This window comes from Emydura macquarii, unplaced genomic scaffold (assembly GCF_026122565.2).
Source record: "Emydura macquarii macquarii isolate MOO-44397 ecotype Brisbane River unplaced genomic scaffold, CSIRO-AGI_Emac_v2 contig_3348, whole genome shotgun sequence".
In the NCBI taxonomy this organism is placed as follows: Eukaryota; Metazoa; Chordata; order Testudines; family Chelidae; genus Emydura; species Emydura macquarii.
The window spans coordinates 4,504,691-4,517,181 of record NW_027133485.1 but is presented as its reverse complement, the minus strand read 5'-3'; the positions used below and the strand labels follow the sequence as shown (position 1 = coordinate 4,517,181).

Below are 12,491 nucleotides of genomic sequence, written 5' to 3'. Positions count from 1 at the left end.
CATCCATTTCTAAAGGGCACTGAGTCCACAGACAGGTACCTGTACAGCGCAGGACCCTATGCCATTTTGCAGACATCTTGCAAATGAAATACAGTTGAAATGTATTTGCGGTTTTGGGGGGAGGAGGAGAAACGCAATCTGCTGGCTTGAGATCTGAAGGCGAGAGTCATGACTGCGAGCAGCTGTCAAGACAAGGTGTCCAGCAAGAAACAATTATGTTCACATTGCCTGCAGGAAGGTTCCAGTAAAGGAGAAAATAGTCCCAGCATATCTCTCATCAGCTCCGTGCTGCCGATACCAATGAAGGCAAGAGCCAGACTATCTGTGTGCATCAACCTCCACACATGCCGGGAGTGGAGAACGCATTGGATTGGCTGTTGCAGACATACATCGAGGACACTGTAAATGCACAAGCCGTCTTGCTTCCAATGCTTTGACAGATACCTTTAATTTAATAAGAGCTACCATTCTGCTACCTTTAGCTCAGACATTATTAGGCAGTTGCTGGACTTTGTTCTAGCTACCATTCATACACCCACTGCCATACTATTTGAGAGGTAAAAGCAACGACCTCTACATGGTTGTCTGCTGTGGCTTTTCCAGGAGATAACTTTTCTGAATTGACCAGAACTGGGCATAGATGAGGAATCAAAGTATAGGCAGCGGGCAGAATGAACCCTTGGCTTCATGATCAAAACCTGCCAGTCCTCTCTAGTGAGAATCCCTCCCGCCCCCAACTCCAATCAGACTCAGCATCCTGCAGAGATGGACATGATCCAGGCCCCCTTTAGTATGGATAGCTCCAGGCTCCCTGTCCAAACCTATGTGATGTTCACATATCCTCCTGGAGTGGAGGTCCTAGAATGGGAATCGAACCTATCTCATGTCTGGTTGATGGGTTACCTCCAGATTCCTAGTGGGCCTACGCTCTAACAATAATAGTGGATGCACCAACACCTGAATTTTTCCAGTAAAAGATGGAGACACAGCAATGGAAACTCACTCCCCAGAATGCCTAGGGAAGCACCTGCCTTGGCTGGAAAGTCCTTCTATTCTGTTCGTGTTAATAAGCCTCCCCAGGTCTGATATCTGAGGCCATGAGAGCCACTGATGAGCATGCACCTGCCACATTCTCCTGCACCATCACTGCACTGCCAGCATCTCGTCTGTGGCTTCAAAAAGTTCATTGAGCTGGTAGGTGGGTTAAGACAGACACTGTCACAAGCTCACCTTCATTTCTGTTCTTTCATTCCATGTAGGGCCGGGTGTTATTAAAAAGCAGCACACTCAGCAACAACCCCTGCATCCTTGCACAAGGAGGAAGTCAAGTTTGGAGGACAGCCATGCCTGGACACCCACCACACACATTCATGCATGGGGGGACTGACATTGCACGGCAGCGGAACCGCACGTGTGTAAGTGCAAGGTATAAAGTGCCAAGCAAGACAGGACGTGCAGGGGAGCCCGATCTGCTATTAAGCTGTCAGCCGCCAAATTACTGTTGCCTTTAACAGGAGTGAGGCTAAACAGGAGATGTCACTGCTGAAAGCATCAGCAGCAGGATGAGGATCACGTGTGTGAAAGTATCTCCTCGGCCCCATCCATTCTACGCCCACGCTAACACCTCTTTTACACCCCATGCACTTGATAGTAAGGGAGCAGGCAAGGATGGCGCTTGAGGCTGACGAATCAAAATCTAGCACTTAACCTCATTTGCACCACTCACTGTACGGAGACTCCACTTGCCCTGGATTGTCACCACTTTACACCCCACGCAAGGATCTGCAGGATGAAGCTATGGCACGTGCCATTACAGGAGTGGGAGCTGCTCTTACTTTTGTACTCCAGGTGAAATCCCGCGGCGGACACGCTGATATCCGAGTAGAAATGCAGGTAGAGCTGGTTCGAAGTGCTGTTCAACAATGCAGGCACCGTAGTACCTAGGGAAAGAGGAGGGGTATATGGTACTGAAGGGTAGGTTTTTTCTCCTCCCTGTTGTCTTCTGAGATTTGCTGCATAAATCTGAGAAGAATCTGAGAACAGAAAGTCCTTTAATTTAACAGCCCCGCTCAGTTTGATCAGGCCCTAATGAATCCACCAGAGGAACATCCAAGGCATGTCTGAAAAGACATTTTCAAAGCCTGAGACACATTTCATCATGTAAAGTCTCATCAGTTAGAGAGCAGCCGGACTAAGGGATTGAGAGAGAGATTTGGTGAGGAGAATGAGTGGCAGTGGGGCTTGACTCACCGGAGAAGCCAGGAGTACACTGCGCTGACCAGAGTTTGTTAGCTGGTAAAGCAGCAGCTCTATCTGAAACATGGGATTGAATCCAGCCCTGGAAGCAGAGGCTGCCACTCTCTATGAATCTGACCCAGAACGTTTCATGTGAAGATTTCAAACCATTTAAAATATTAATTAATTAAACTTTGTAAGTCTATCTAGAACTAGTTGGCATGTTTTTGCCAGAAATACTCCACCCAGGTGTTGATTCTGCAGGGAAAGGGTCAGAAGAGTTCTGCTGATTCAATGGTGCAGGTGGCTTGTTACCCCACTTGGAGGTAAAGTAAGTGGGAGGGGTTCTCTGGGATGAGAGGATCTAGGGTGTGGGCTGAGTGGTACTGAGGGAGAAACCATATTAGCAACCAAGTCTAGAGAGAAAGCTTGAGTTGGTTTTGATGTTCTCTTTCTCCTGTTTTCATTGTTAACAAAGCCTGACTCCAAGAAGGGCCAACCTAGGACTTTACATTGCATGAATGCTGGGTGGTAGAGCAGTTTAGGGAAAGTGCCATAGCATTGCACCCATGCTGCAGTAAAAATGAGACACAGAGGCTTTATCTACAGGACAACATTTTGCAGCCATTTTTCAACAAGGGTGCAGCAGTAGCAAGACTAGCAATGGTGAGAGTGCTAATGCAGACAGGGTTTACAGCAGGCTTTCACGAGCAGGGTGGTACAAACACCCACACCCTACACTAGTGTTTACATCATTGCCGCTGCAGCACCATTGCCGGAAAACGGGTACAACACTTTTTAGTGCGGACACACTCAGCAAGACTAACTGATCTTTGCAAGGTTACCAAGTGACAGATCAGTCCCATTGCTGGAGCGTAAGAGTCAAGACTCCCAGGTCCCACTTACTAGACTACATTCTTCCACTTCCCTTAAGAAGATATGGTGCTTCTGTTACCAACCTGACGACACTACAAAGGTGACCAGCCAGTGCCACGTTAAAGGTTCTCTGCTGGCATCTTCGGAAGCCAACCACAGCCCCGGGCCTCATCAGCAAAGCACACCGTGCCATTTAGGCACATGCTAAAGTCCATCTCTATTCTGCAAAGCACTTAAGCATGTGCTTAACTTTAAACATGTGTTGAAGTCCAGTTGAAGTCAATGGAAATTAAGTATGTGCTTAAGTGCTTTGCCAAATAGTGTAAATAGGGCTGTAAATAGCCACCTACCAGAGAAACTTCCCAGCATGGTGACTGTATTATCCCCTCCATCAAACACTTCCAGGGAGTCCCAGTTCTGCTCAGTAACAAAACTCATCACTTGAATCTGAAACATTAAACAAAGGAAAGACTATCATTCACTTTGTAACTATGCTGTTAATAAGTAAAAGTAATAGCACAGAGCCATTAATAAAGATAGCATGTGTCCCGTGGTTTGATCTCACTAGGAACTATCGTTCTGTCTGGGATGATGCATTACCAAAGTTAACAGAACTATAGCCTTGGAATGTCACTGGTAGACGCGGTGAAATGACTACAGTGAAACCAGAAAGCCTTAGTTGGTGCAAACTGGCATGGCTCCTTTGACTTTACAGCCGATTTGCACAGCTGAGGAACTGGCCTTTTGCTTCAATTTGGCAAAATTCCTGCAGTGTTCTGTAGGTTTTCACCCTAAATTGTGATGTTTTCAGAAAGAAATGCTCCCAGGTAGAGTAATGCCAACCTCCTCCACCCCCACCCTTCCCCCATGTTCAGAAATCATAAGAATGGCTTGAAACTCATGATATGATTATGATGATTTTTAATTGGAGTTCTTTATGGTTTCCTTCGGTTTCTGAGCCTTTGGTGTGCACTCAAGTCTTATTTTCAAGCTTTTCCCTGCAACCAGAAGTGCTAGAAATTTACTTTAAAAATGAAAACTGAGATTCTTATATGTAATCACGTGACTCTAGGAGCAGGGGCTTCAAAAAAATCACCAAATAAATAAAATTGCTAGGGCTGGCGATACTGATTTTGCATGGCGAAATGGCTCCTATTCTTCAGCAAGAACACCTCCAGTGATTACCAGTGGGTTGTTTTTCCTCTTGACACCTTTTAAGATGGACCCTCACAGTATTTTGGGGGACAAGGAATTCAAAGTGTCGATTGCCCCACCAGGAGAAACAAGCTGCTCTGTACTTCTAGGTTGGCATTTTCAAAGCAGCCTCAGAGAGTTAGGGGCCAACTCCCACTGAAAGTCAAAGGCAGCGGACACTTTAGCATTCTTTGACGGTCCCCAGCTTAACTCTTACCCTATGGCTCCAATTTCCAAAAGTGGGGGCCTACAGTTAGGCACCCAAACCCATATTTAGGCTCCTATAGAAGAGGCCTGGATTTTCAGAAGTGCTGAGTTGTGCACCCCCAACTGCCATTCAAACCTCTGGGGGCTGTGGTTACTCAGGACCTGAGAAAAATCAGGCCATTTATTTAGGTGCTTAATTTTGGCTGGCTGGATAGGCACTTTCTCATTTCCAGGGCCCTTGCACATACTTATTGCTGCCACTCGCTTTGATGATGCCAATACTTCTTACCAACCCCAATGCTCATAATCAGCAGAAGTCCCGTTAAATTAAATGAAATTACTTCTTTAAGCACGGAGCTCCATAGGAGGCAATTCACGGGACACAGCACTTTCAGGTACTTTTCGACGTGGCAAATCCTGATTTATACATAATCACGCACACACACTCAGCCAACCCCAACCCTCCTCCCTCCCCCGGCATCTCGAAATCCTACAAAACCATCCCCGTTTCCTTTAAAACGCTCACACTCTGCATTTACAAATCCAGTCCAAACGAGTGACTTCCTTTCGCCTGCTAATGCAGAGCTGAAAAAAATCAAAACCATTATTTCTGGAATTTTAACCTCTTTTCATGCTTGATTTACTCTGAATGATAAAATAACTTTGCAAGAACTTTGCAGCCTTATTTATTTATTTTTTTTAAACCAACGGAGTCTATCTCGCTGGAATATTAATGACCCCTGTGGACCATTACCGTTCACGCTGACAGAGTCAATACCTGTCAGCCTGCATAACTGCACCCCAATTATGATTTACATTTTTACAAAGGAAAATGGGTTTCATTTGCTTTCTTAAAATTCATTTATTTATGTTTATAAAGACAAACATTTTAAGGTTCTAATTCTAGGCTGATGTGGATTCATGAGGGATCTGCATCTATTTACTGCCATGTATATAAATGAATTCACAGGAAGGTTTGCTCCAAAAATGAATAATTCATGGCAGAAGTGCTAGCTGGTGCATTGATTACATAAAACCCCCCCGCCGTTGTCTCGCTGCTGCTAAGAAAGATTTCATTTCACCTCCTCCTCTGATTTACAGTTGTTTAACCTTTAATTTTTGTACAAAATGAGGGTAAACTGGTGCTTAAATTAGTGTCTAATAACGCTGAACATTTCACACACAAAAGGAAGAATTTGGGGGGATGGGACACACAAGGTGCCCGGGGCTAAGTGGTTCTGGTTACACTGTGGTCCACCTCAGTGTGTAGATAGCCTTGTGGGGCACGGTGCAATAAACATAACTAGATGAGGGCTCTGCTTCTGGGTGGGTCAATCCCAGAGTGATTGCTTTTGTTCTGCCTTTAGCGCATCCCTTTTCTTGACTGCTCCTGGAGGCAGACTTCACCGGTGACATGTTCCACCTGTTGAAGCCCAATGGCTCTTGCAATCTTTTCTTCAGCGGAAACACTTCCAGCGGAGAAAAACAATGACAAACCAGCGTCAGCCTCCACAGCAGAAATCTGGATTCACGTCTCTGCCCCTTGTTCTATGTGCATCTTAATGGGCAAAGCTGAAGGCGCTGTGGATCTATCCATCCAGATCCCCACTCATACCACGGTGGCCCCTTCCAAAGACTGGTGTGGGTAGAAAATAAGAACCTGACTCGCTACAGGCTCACAGAGTTATTTCTTTAGCTCAAGTGGTGGAGACCTGTGCTGAAGGACCAATCCCTTGCTGATGATTCATCACCCAGTATTGGATTCTGAATTGATCTGAATTAAGCTTTTGGAAACGATTGACCTGATGCTCACTTAGAGGCAAGATGATTCTTTTTTCAAGTGTGCATAAAGCCAAACTGATTCTTTTTCTTCTTTGCAGGTCACCTTTAGGGCTTCTCTTCACAGGGACACGCAGGATAATTAATCCAAATTAACTAAAGGGGTGAATTTAAAGTGGATTAATTAAACCACATTAAACCCCAGTGGGGATGCTCTTATTCAGTGGCCTTAATTCAATTTAGATGACTTTACTTCCAGAATGAATCAAGAAAAACCAAATTAAGGCCACTTTAATTTTGAATATGAATGTCCACACAGGGGTTCAGAGAGGTTTAACTAACCCACTTCAACTTTCTTGAGTGTCCCCCTATAGATAAACCCTTGTGGAAAAAGGGCCTTTGGGCCATTTCCTGATTTCGCTCTTATTACATGTCCTAGTTTTACCCACTATGGTTTGGAGGAGGGTTTATTAGATGTATCTTGCTGATGGGAAGACGAAAGCTGTGGGGAGAGCACTTATGAATGAAAGACACATTTTTTTCTTACCAGACTATGTTATTATTCATTTCCTTCCATACCGAATGCACGCATATAAAACAACTAATGCTGAGAACATTCCCACTGAAACTTTGCCTTAAAAGTGGAGGAAGGAAAATCTATTGATATCACTTTAAAAAAAAATCAGTGAATTAATTATCACCTCTTGATAATGTGACCAAACACTTTGCAAAATGCATTGACAGTTTAAATGGAGTCTCCTGCAATCCTGTTGTATTTAATGGCTAAAATTTCAGATGAGCGGGAAAGAATCGGTGACGCATTTTGCAGCTTTGCAAAACATTCTGTTAATTGAACTTAAACCACAAAACAAGAAGCAAGAATTTACCAGTCTGGAAGTAGTGACAGCCCCATTAGATGCCACAGAGCACTTACCCCATCCCTTCTGCCTGCTAACAAGCTGTCACTGATGTGACAGGCCATGACCAGACCAGATACTAATCTCAGCGACATGACTGTAAATCTGGAGTAATGTCATTGAAACCAGTGGAATCATTTCAGATTTGCACCGGTGTCACAGAGATCAGAATGCAGCCTAGTTGCTTCACATCAAATGCAGATCTGCAGCACCAGGGACAGAGTAATAAAGTGTACCTGATGTCAGAATAGACATGTCATAAGACACACATTTACTGTGTGTGCCAATAGCTATGACTGCTGTAGAGAGAGGGGGGGGAAAGCCTCTATTAACCAAATGCCTGATAGAGAAATAAAAGCATGTAATGAACAAAACCCCTGCAGATAAAATGGTGTAAAAAAGAAGAAAGAAGCCCAGCGATTATCAGGCTTGTGGAATGAATGAACCCTATTAAATGAAATCTATCTTATCTGCGTCAATTGATGTCAGCGTAACATGCAGCTAGATACCTTCCTGTGAGAATGGGAACTTTATCTAAGGGACTGGTCTCTGTGATGTGTTTTGAATGAGTTTAATTCTCAGGTCTCCTGAGGCTTGTGACAGCGTTTCTGTGGAGAACTGTTAAGTGCCAGAGAAACCAAAACACAGGGCTCCTCTAATATGGAAAAACTGACCAGTAAAACTACAGCAATATAATTATACTGCTATAGCTATACCAGTATAGCCCCTGTGTGGATAATCTAATCCAGACTACAGATGATTTATTATGGTATAGTTGATATGACTTTAAACCTGCATAATTAAGTGACATACAGCTGCTTTAAGCAACGTAAGTTATGCCAAAAAAGACTCACTTTTATTCCAGAGTAGAGTATCCGCACAGGAAGTTATACTAGCATTGCTATAGTGCAGTGTTTCTCAATTGATGTTCCGTGGAACCCCAGGGTTCCATGGGAACACTGTTAGGGTTCCGTGAGAAAGTGACATCACGCCACCGAGAGCAGCTGTTCTCTGCGCCGCCGAAAAAGGGAAGATGTCCCGGATTTTTCGGCGGAGGGTATCGAGTATGAGTGTAATTTCCCCGCGGAGCCTAAAGGGTTCCGCGGGGAAATTTAATTGAGAAACGCTGCTATAGTGGTTTAATTATTCCTCTGTAGTTCTTCTGGTCAACTTCCCCACGCAGTAATTCTCCCACTGAAATCTCACCCACTTTTGGCAGCCGCGAATGTCTGATTCCAGAGGAGAATTATGCATTCCGCTGATCTCCTTCCTCTGACTAGCAGCAGCTTGATGGTACTTGTCCTCTATAAGTGCACTAGATACAGTATGTTCCTTCTCTCAATACCATGTTATAGTGACATCTATTTAATATGGTACCTGTATTCCTGCTCCTTCAGGGACAGTTATCTTCCACACACAATTGAGGCTATTCAGGTAGGGCTCCGGGAAGCCTGGTGAAAGGATGGTGCCTTTACGCTCGGTCAGGTTTCCGCCGCAAGGCACTGAAAAAAAAAGCAGACAAGATCTCGAATGTGGGAGAGCTCGGTTTTAATACCAACGCTTCAGATGGTATGGGCAGAAGAGTAATGGAGACTGGTTGATTACTTAAGAAAATGATCTGTGAATAAACCCTCCTGGGTTGCAACTTTGTTCCTGAGAGTATCTCACCCAGCACAATGGGAACCTGATCCTGGCCCCAAATGGAGGGTTGATGGGGATGGGGAAGAAGTGCACTGTATTTCAGCAATCCTGATCAGTGGACGGACCCTGTAGAAACCATTGTCTTCTGGCACAAGTCAGAGCAGCCTTGGGGCTGATCTAATTTACAGCAGGGGCTGGTTCAGCCTCCAGCCTTGTGGGGGTAGTAGGAAAGGTGGTATAATGCCGCATATGCCCTCCCACTTAGGCCAGCTGTGCTGGGCATTACCCTGGCACACATGGCAATAAGGAGCAGAGTAGTGAGTAGAGAACGATATCCTCTCTATGGGTGATCGTAATCATCCCATAGAATTCTATATTCAATTAAAATAAACCCGACAGAACGGGGATGGTTTTCCATTACTTTCTATAGGGCTTTCCCATCAGGAATAGAAAAAGCTGGGCCTGCAGGGGACCTTGCTTCCCCTTTTACCCTCCACCAAATCACGTTTACATACCAAGACAGGTAGGCACGGAGACATTCCACTGAGCTAACGCTCCAGGCATAGTCAGGCACTCAATGCTCCGGGAGCCCTGGAGAGCATATCCGGCACTGCACTCGAATTGGACAATGGCCCCGACAGAGAAATCACTGCCGATCCTCCTCCCGTAGCGAGGTTCTGGCACGGAGCTGCATTGTGTGGCACTGGTGCGAGGAACCGCTTTGAACACAGATGGGGAAAATGTTAGTATGATGCTAGCTCTGTGTGATGCTAGCAGACCAGGAGAGCTGAGACTGGAACCCAGAGGAAACTGGCTTGGTTCTTTCTTTCAATGGAGTGTGTTATCATAACTCTTTAAAACAATAATACCTGAAGACAAGAGCGAGGAGAGAAAAGACAGTCGGGCCCAGGCACTGCCCTTACTTCTGTAATTGCCTGAGCACCTGCCACTTAGCAGATGATGCTCTTGTCTGGGAAACAGCTGAGCTTCAGAGAGAGCGAGGGAGTAAGAGACTGACTCTCAGACCTTTGTGTGTATGGGCAATTGCTCCCAGTGGGAATAAAGAAGTCAAAGCACTGATTATTCTTGAGTAGAAAATCAATGCATTTTCATCTCTTGGTTGCTCTAAGATTTATTACCACTTCAGGCTCGAATTGTTGGGAAGAGGGGAAAAAACAAAGATTACAAGCACATTAGCAACGTGATTTGGTTGATTTTAATTCAGTCCAGAGAGATGAACGTCAGTGCACTGCGTGCTTCGTTTTACCCATGATGCCTTGCACATCCCTCCTGCTAACAGATCTCAGACAGGCACCCCCACCCGGGCACACACAACAGCCAGGAAATGGGGAAGCAGGAAGTTAAACTTCGATGCCCATCAGTGTTTTGGAGGGGAGGGAAAGTGTCCACTTGCCAGAACGTTCTGCTCTGTGCAAACTGAAGATAACCAAGTTTCCTCTGACTCTGAACTGCAGCTCAATAGGGTGAATGGGACAAATCATTTTTGCCTGAGACTGACAAGCAACCAACCATGTGCTTGACCTCTCTTCGAGCTCCCCAAACCACTGCACCTGCGTGCCTGACCCCACTGCTCTCCTGTTGAATTCAGGCTGCTTTCAACCTACCATTTGAGACTTCCCCGCTCCTGGCATCTGGAGATCTTGCCATGGAAAGTGTGTGAGCAGAACCGCAATGGTGATATCACTCAGAGTTGCGGGTTCGTACTAGTGTCAATTGTGTTTTCCTGCTTCCCAAAGGTTGTGGTTCAGGACTGACATCCTAGGGTTCTCATACAAAATAAGCAGTGAGTAAAGGGGGCAGCTCTCATGGGGTTTAGGCCCAATACTCAGTTTGCACTAAATGTCTTTCTATACCATATATATATACACAAGCAAATGTCTCTATGTATATAAATAGTCATATAGTACTGTAATATCTAGATGCTAAACTTCACATTTAACTGAAAATCTATATCCACCATATCTAATGTAAATATTCTCCTGGCAGTATGGGTCTGAAATAGCCTGGATCTGATGATTTTTGTTGTAAAAGCCATTTATTGGACAGTTTTTTGGTTGTTTTTGGGTTTTTTTTGTGGGGGGGGAGGGGGAGGTAGAAGGGGGAGTGAGGATACATTCCAGGAGTGAGAAAGGGGCTTTTCTGTTGCTATGATTTATTGGCTATCTGAGCTAATCTGTTACCTGTAGGAGTGTTTAATTCTGTTGCATGGCCATCATTAGAAGTTTAATAAATTATTTGGGCACCTAGAGATTTCTAAACAGGCATTAGTAGTATTTAAATCTAAATGAAGTAAATCCAAACAGCACCTAGGTGCCTTAGTTTTCCCACCTGTAAAATGGGGGTAATGATTATTCTTATCCACTTTTGCGAAGCACTTTGAGAGGGTAAGTAGTACATGGTGCCAACAGGTATTAACGTTTACAACAGCTGGATACAGAAACATCAGGGAGAGAAGTGATCCCTGTATGTGTATAATGGAAGCAAAACCCATCAGATACTGGCTAGGGAGGGCAGAACTTGGGGTGGCTTTTTCCTTTTACTGTTGCTTTCCTTGTGAAAAATCACTGAAGAGTGTGCAGCCTGGGACTGTAATTAACACGGAGGAGGGCAGGCGGTAATCTTTATTGATTTCATCAAAGCTTTTGATTTGGTTAAATCATTAACAATGGCTATCAGAACTACAGTCACTTTAAAATAATTAGACAGAAACTCAGCTGAATGGGTCTCCAATTAAGAGTCCCCCACACACCCAGCATATTGTATGCTGATACAGGTATAGGGTAAGAGGCAGGAATTCTGATAGCTGGGGGCTGCCACATAGGGAGAAGAAGTTGTTTTACAGAACTACTAAGCAGACAAAAATCCAACCAGTTACACTGAGAAATGTGCTGAAATGTAAGCGGGAAAGGCCTCTCGGGTGGGGTGTGTTTGGGAAGTCAGCTGCTAACAAAGAGAACTTCTCAGACAACGTGGTTGGGGGAGGAACGGGAACTTAGAAATATTAGATAGCGGCTGCAATGTTCACAGGGATAAAGGCAGCCCACTCCCATTTAAAATCACCTTAGGCCCCTGTGAAAATCCTAGTTTAGATACAGAGGAGCTAATTACCCTCAAATCCATGGAAACCAAGAGCGATCAAAGATGCTCAGGACTGTGCAAGATCAGGCCCAAATCTGGACCACCTATCCGGAAAAGAGTGCTTGTCAATGTCAATGAGATATTCACTTATCATGGAGGTGTCTTTGGACCACAACGGTACCTACCTTGGTAGACAAAATGAAATCCTTTGGCAGTTGCTTGACCCTTGGCACTGAACTTGATAAGGATTTGATTGGTTGTGGCTAAGGGTAACGATTCACCTAGAGCGGGAGAGAGGGAAAGAGAAGGCAGGCATACACGCATTACAGCATCACCCAGGGAACTGGTTTACTGAGGCTCTTCAACTAAGACCTTCTCAACATGGGAAAATTGCTGCATTATAGTCCCTCCCTCCCCTGACCTTGTCACGTCACTTTTGCAAGAGCTTGTGAGGGGTTGTGTGCAGGGCAGCCTATGGCTGACTCACGCAGTGCCTACATAGGAGGAATTCTTCCCTGGCTGGACAAAGGGCTTTCACATCCC

The 12,491-nt window shown here is 44.9% G+C and overlaps 1 protein-coding gene across 1 annotated transcript in view; it reads right to left on the bottom strand.

Annotated features, from left to right (window-relative positions):
- Positions 1-12,491, bottom strand: part of CSMD2 (CUB and Sushi multiple domains 2) — a 495,048-nt gene that overhangs the window by 96,471 nt on the left and 386,086 nt on the right. Inside the window, exons 33-37 of the mRNA XM_067533952.1 lie at positions 12,134-12,229; positions 9,365-9,568; positions 8,586-8,710; positions 3,462-3,558; positions 1,836-1,940 (exon numbers count right to left, since the gene is read on the bottom strand). Coding sequence (XP_067390053.1) covers positions 1,836-1,940; positions 3,462-3,558; positions 8,586-8,710; positions 9,365-9,568; positions 12,134-12,229 — 627 coding nt within the window. The remainder of the gene's footprint in view (positions 1-1,835; positions 1,941-3,461; positions 3,559-8,585; positions 8,711-9,364; positions 9,569-12,133; positions 12,230-12,491) is intronic.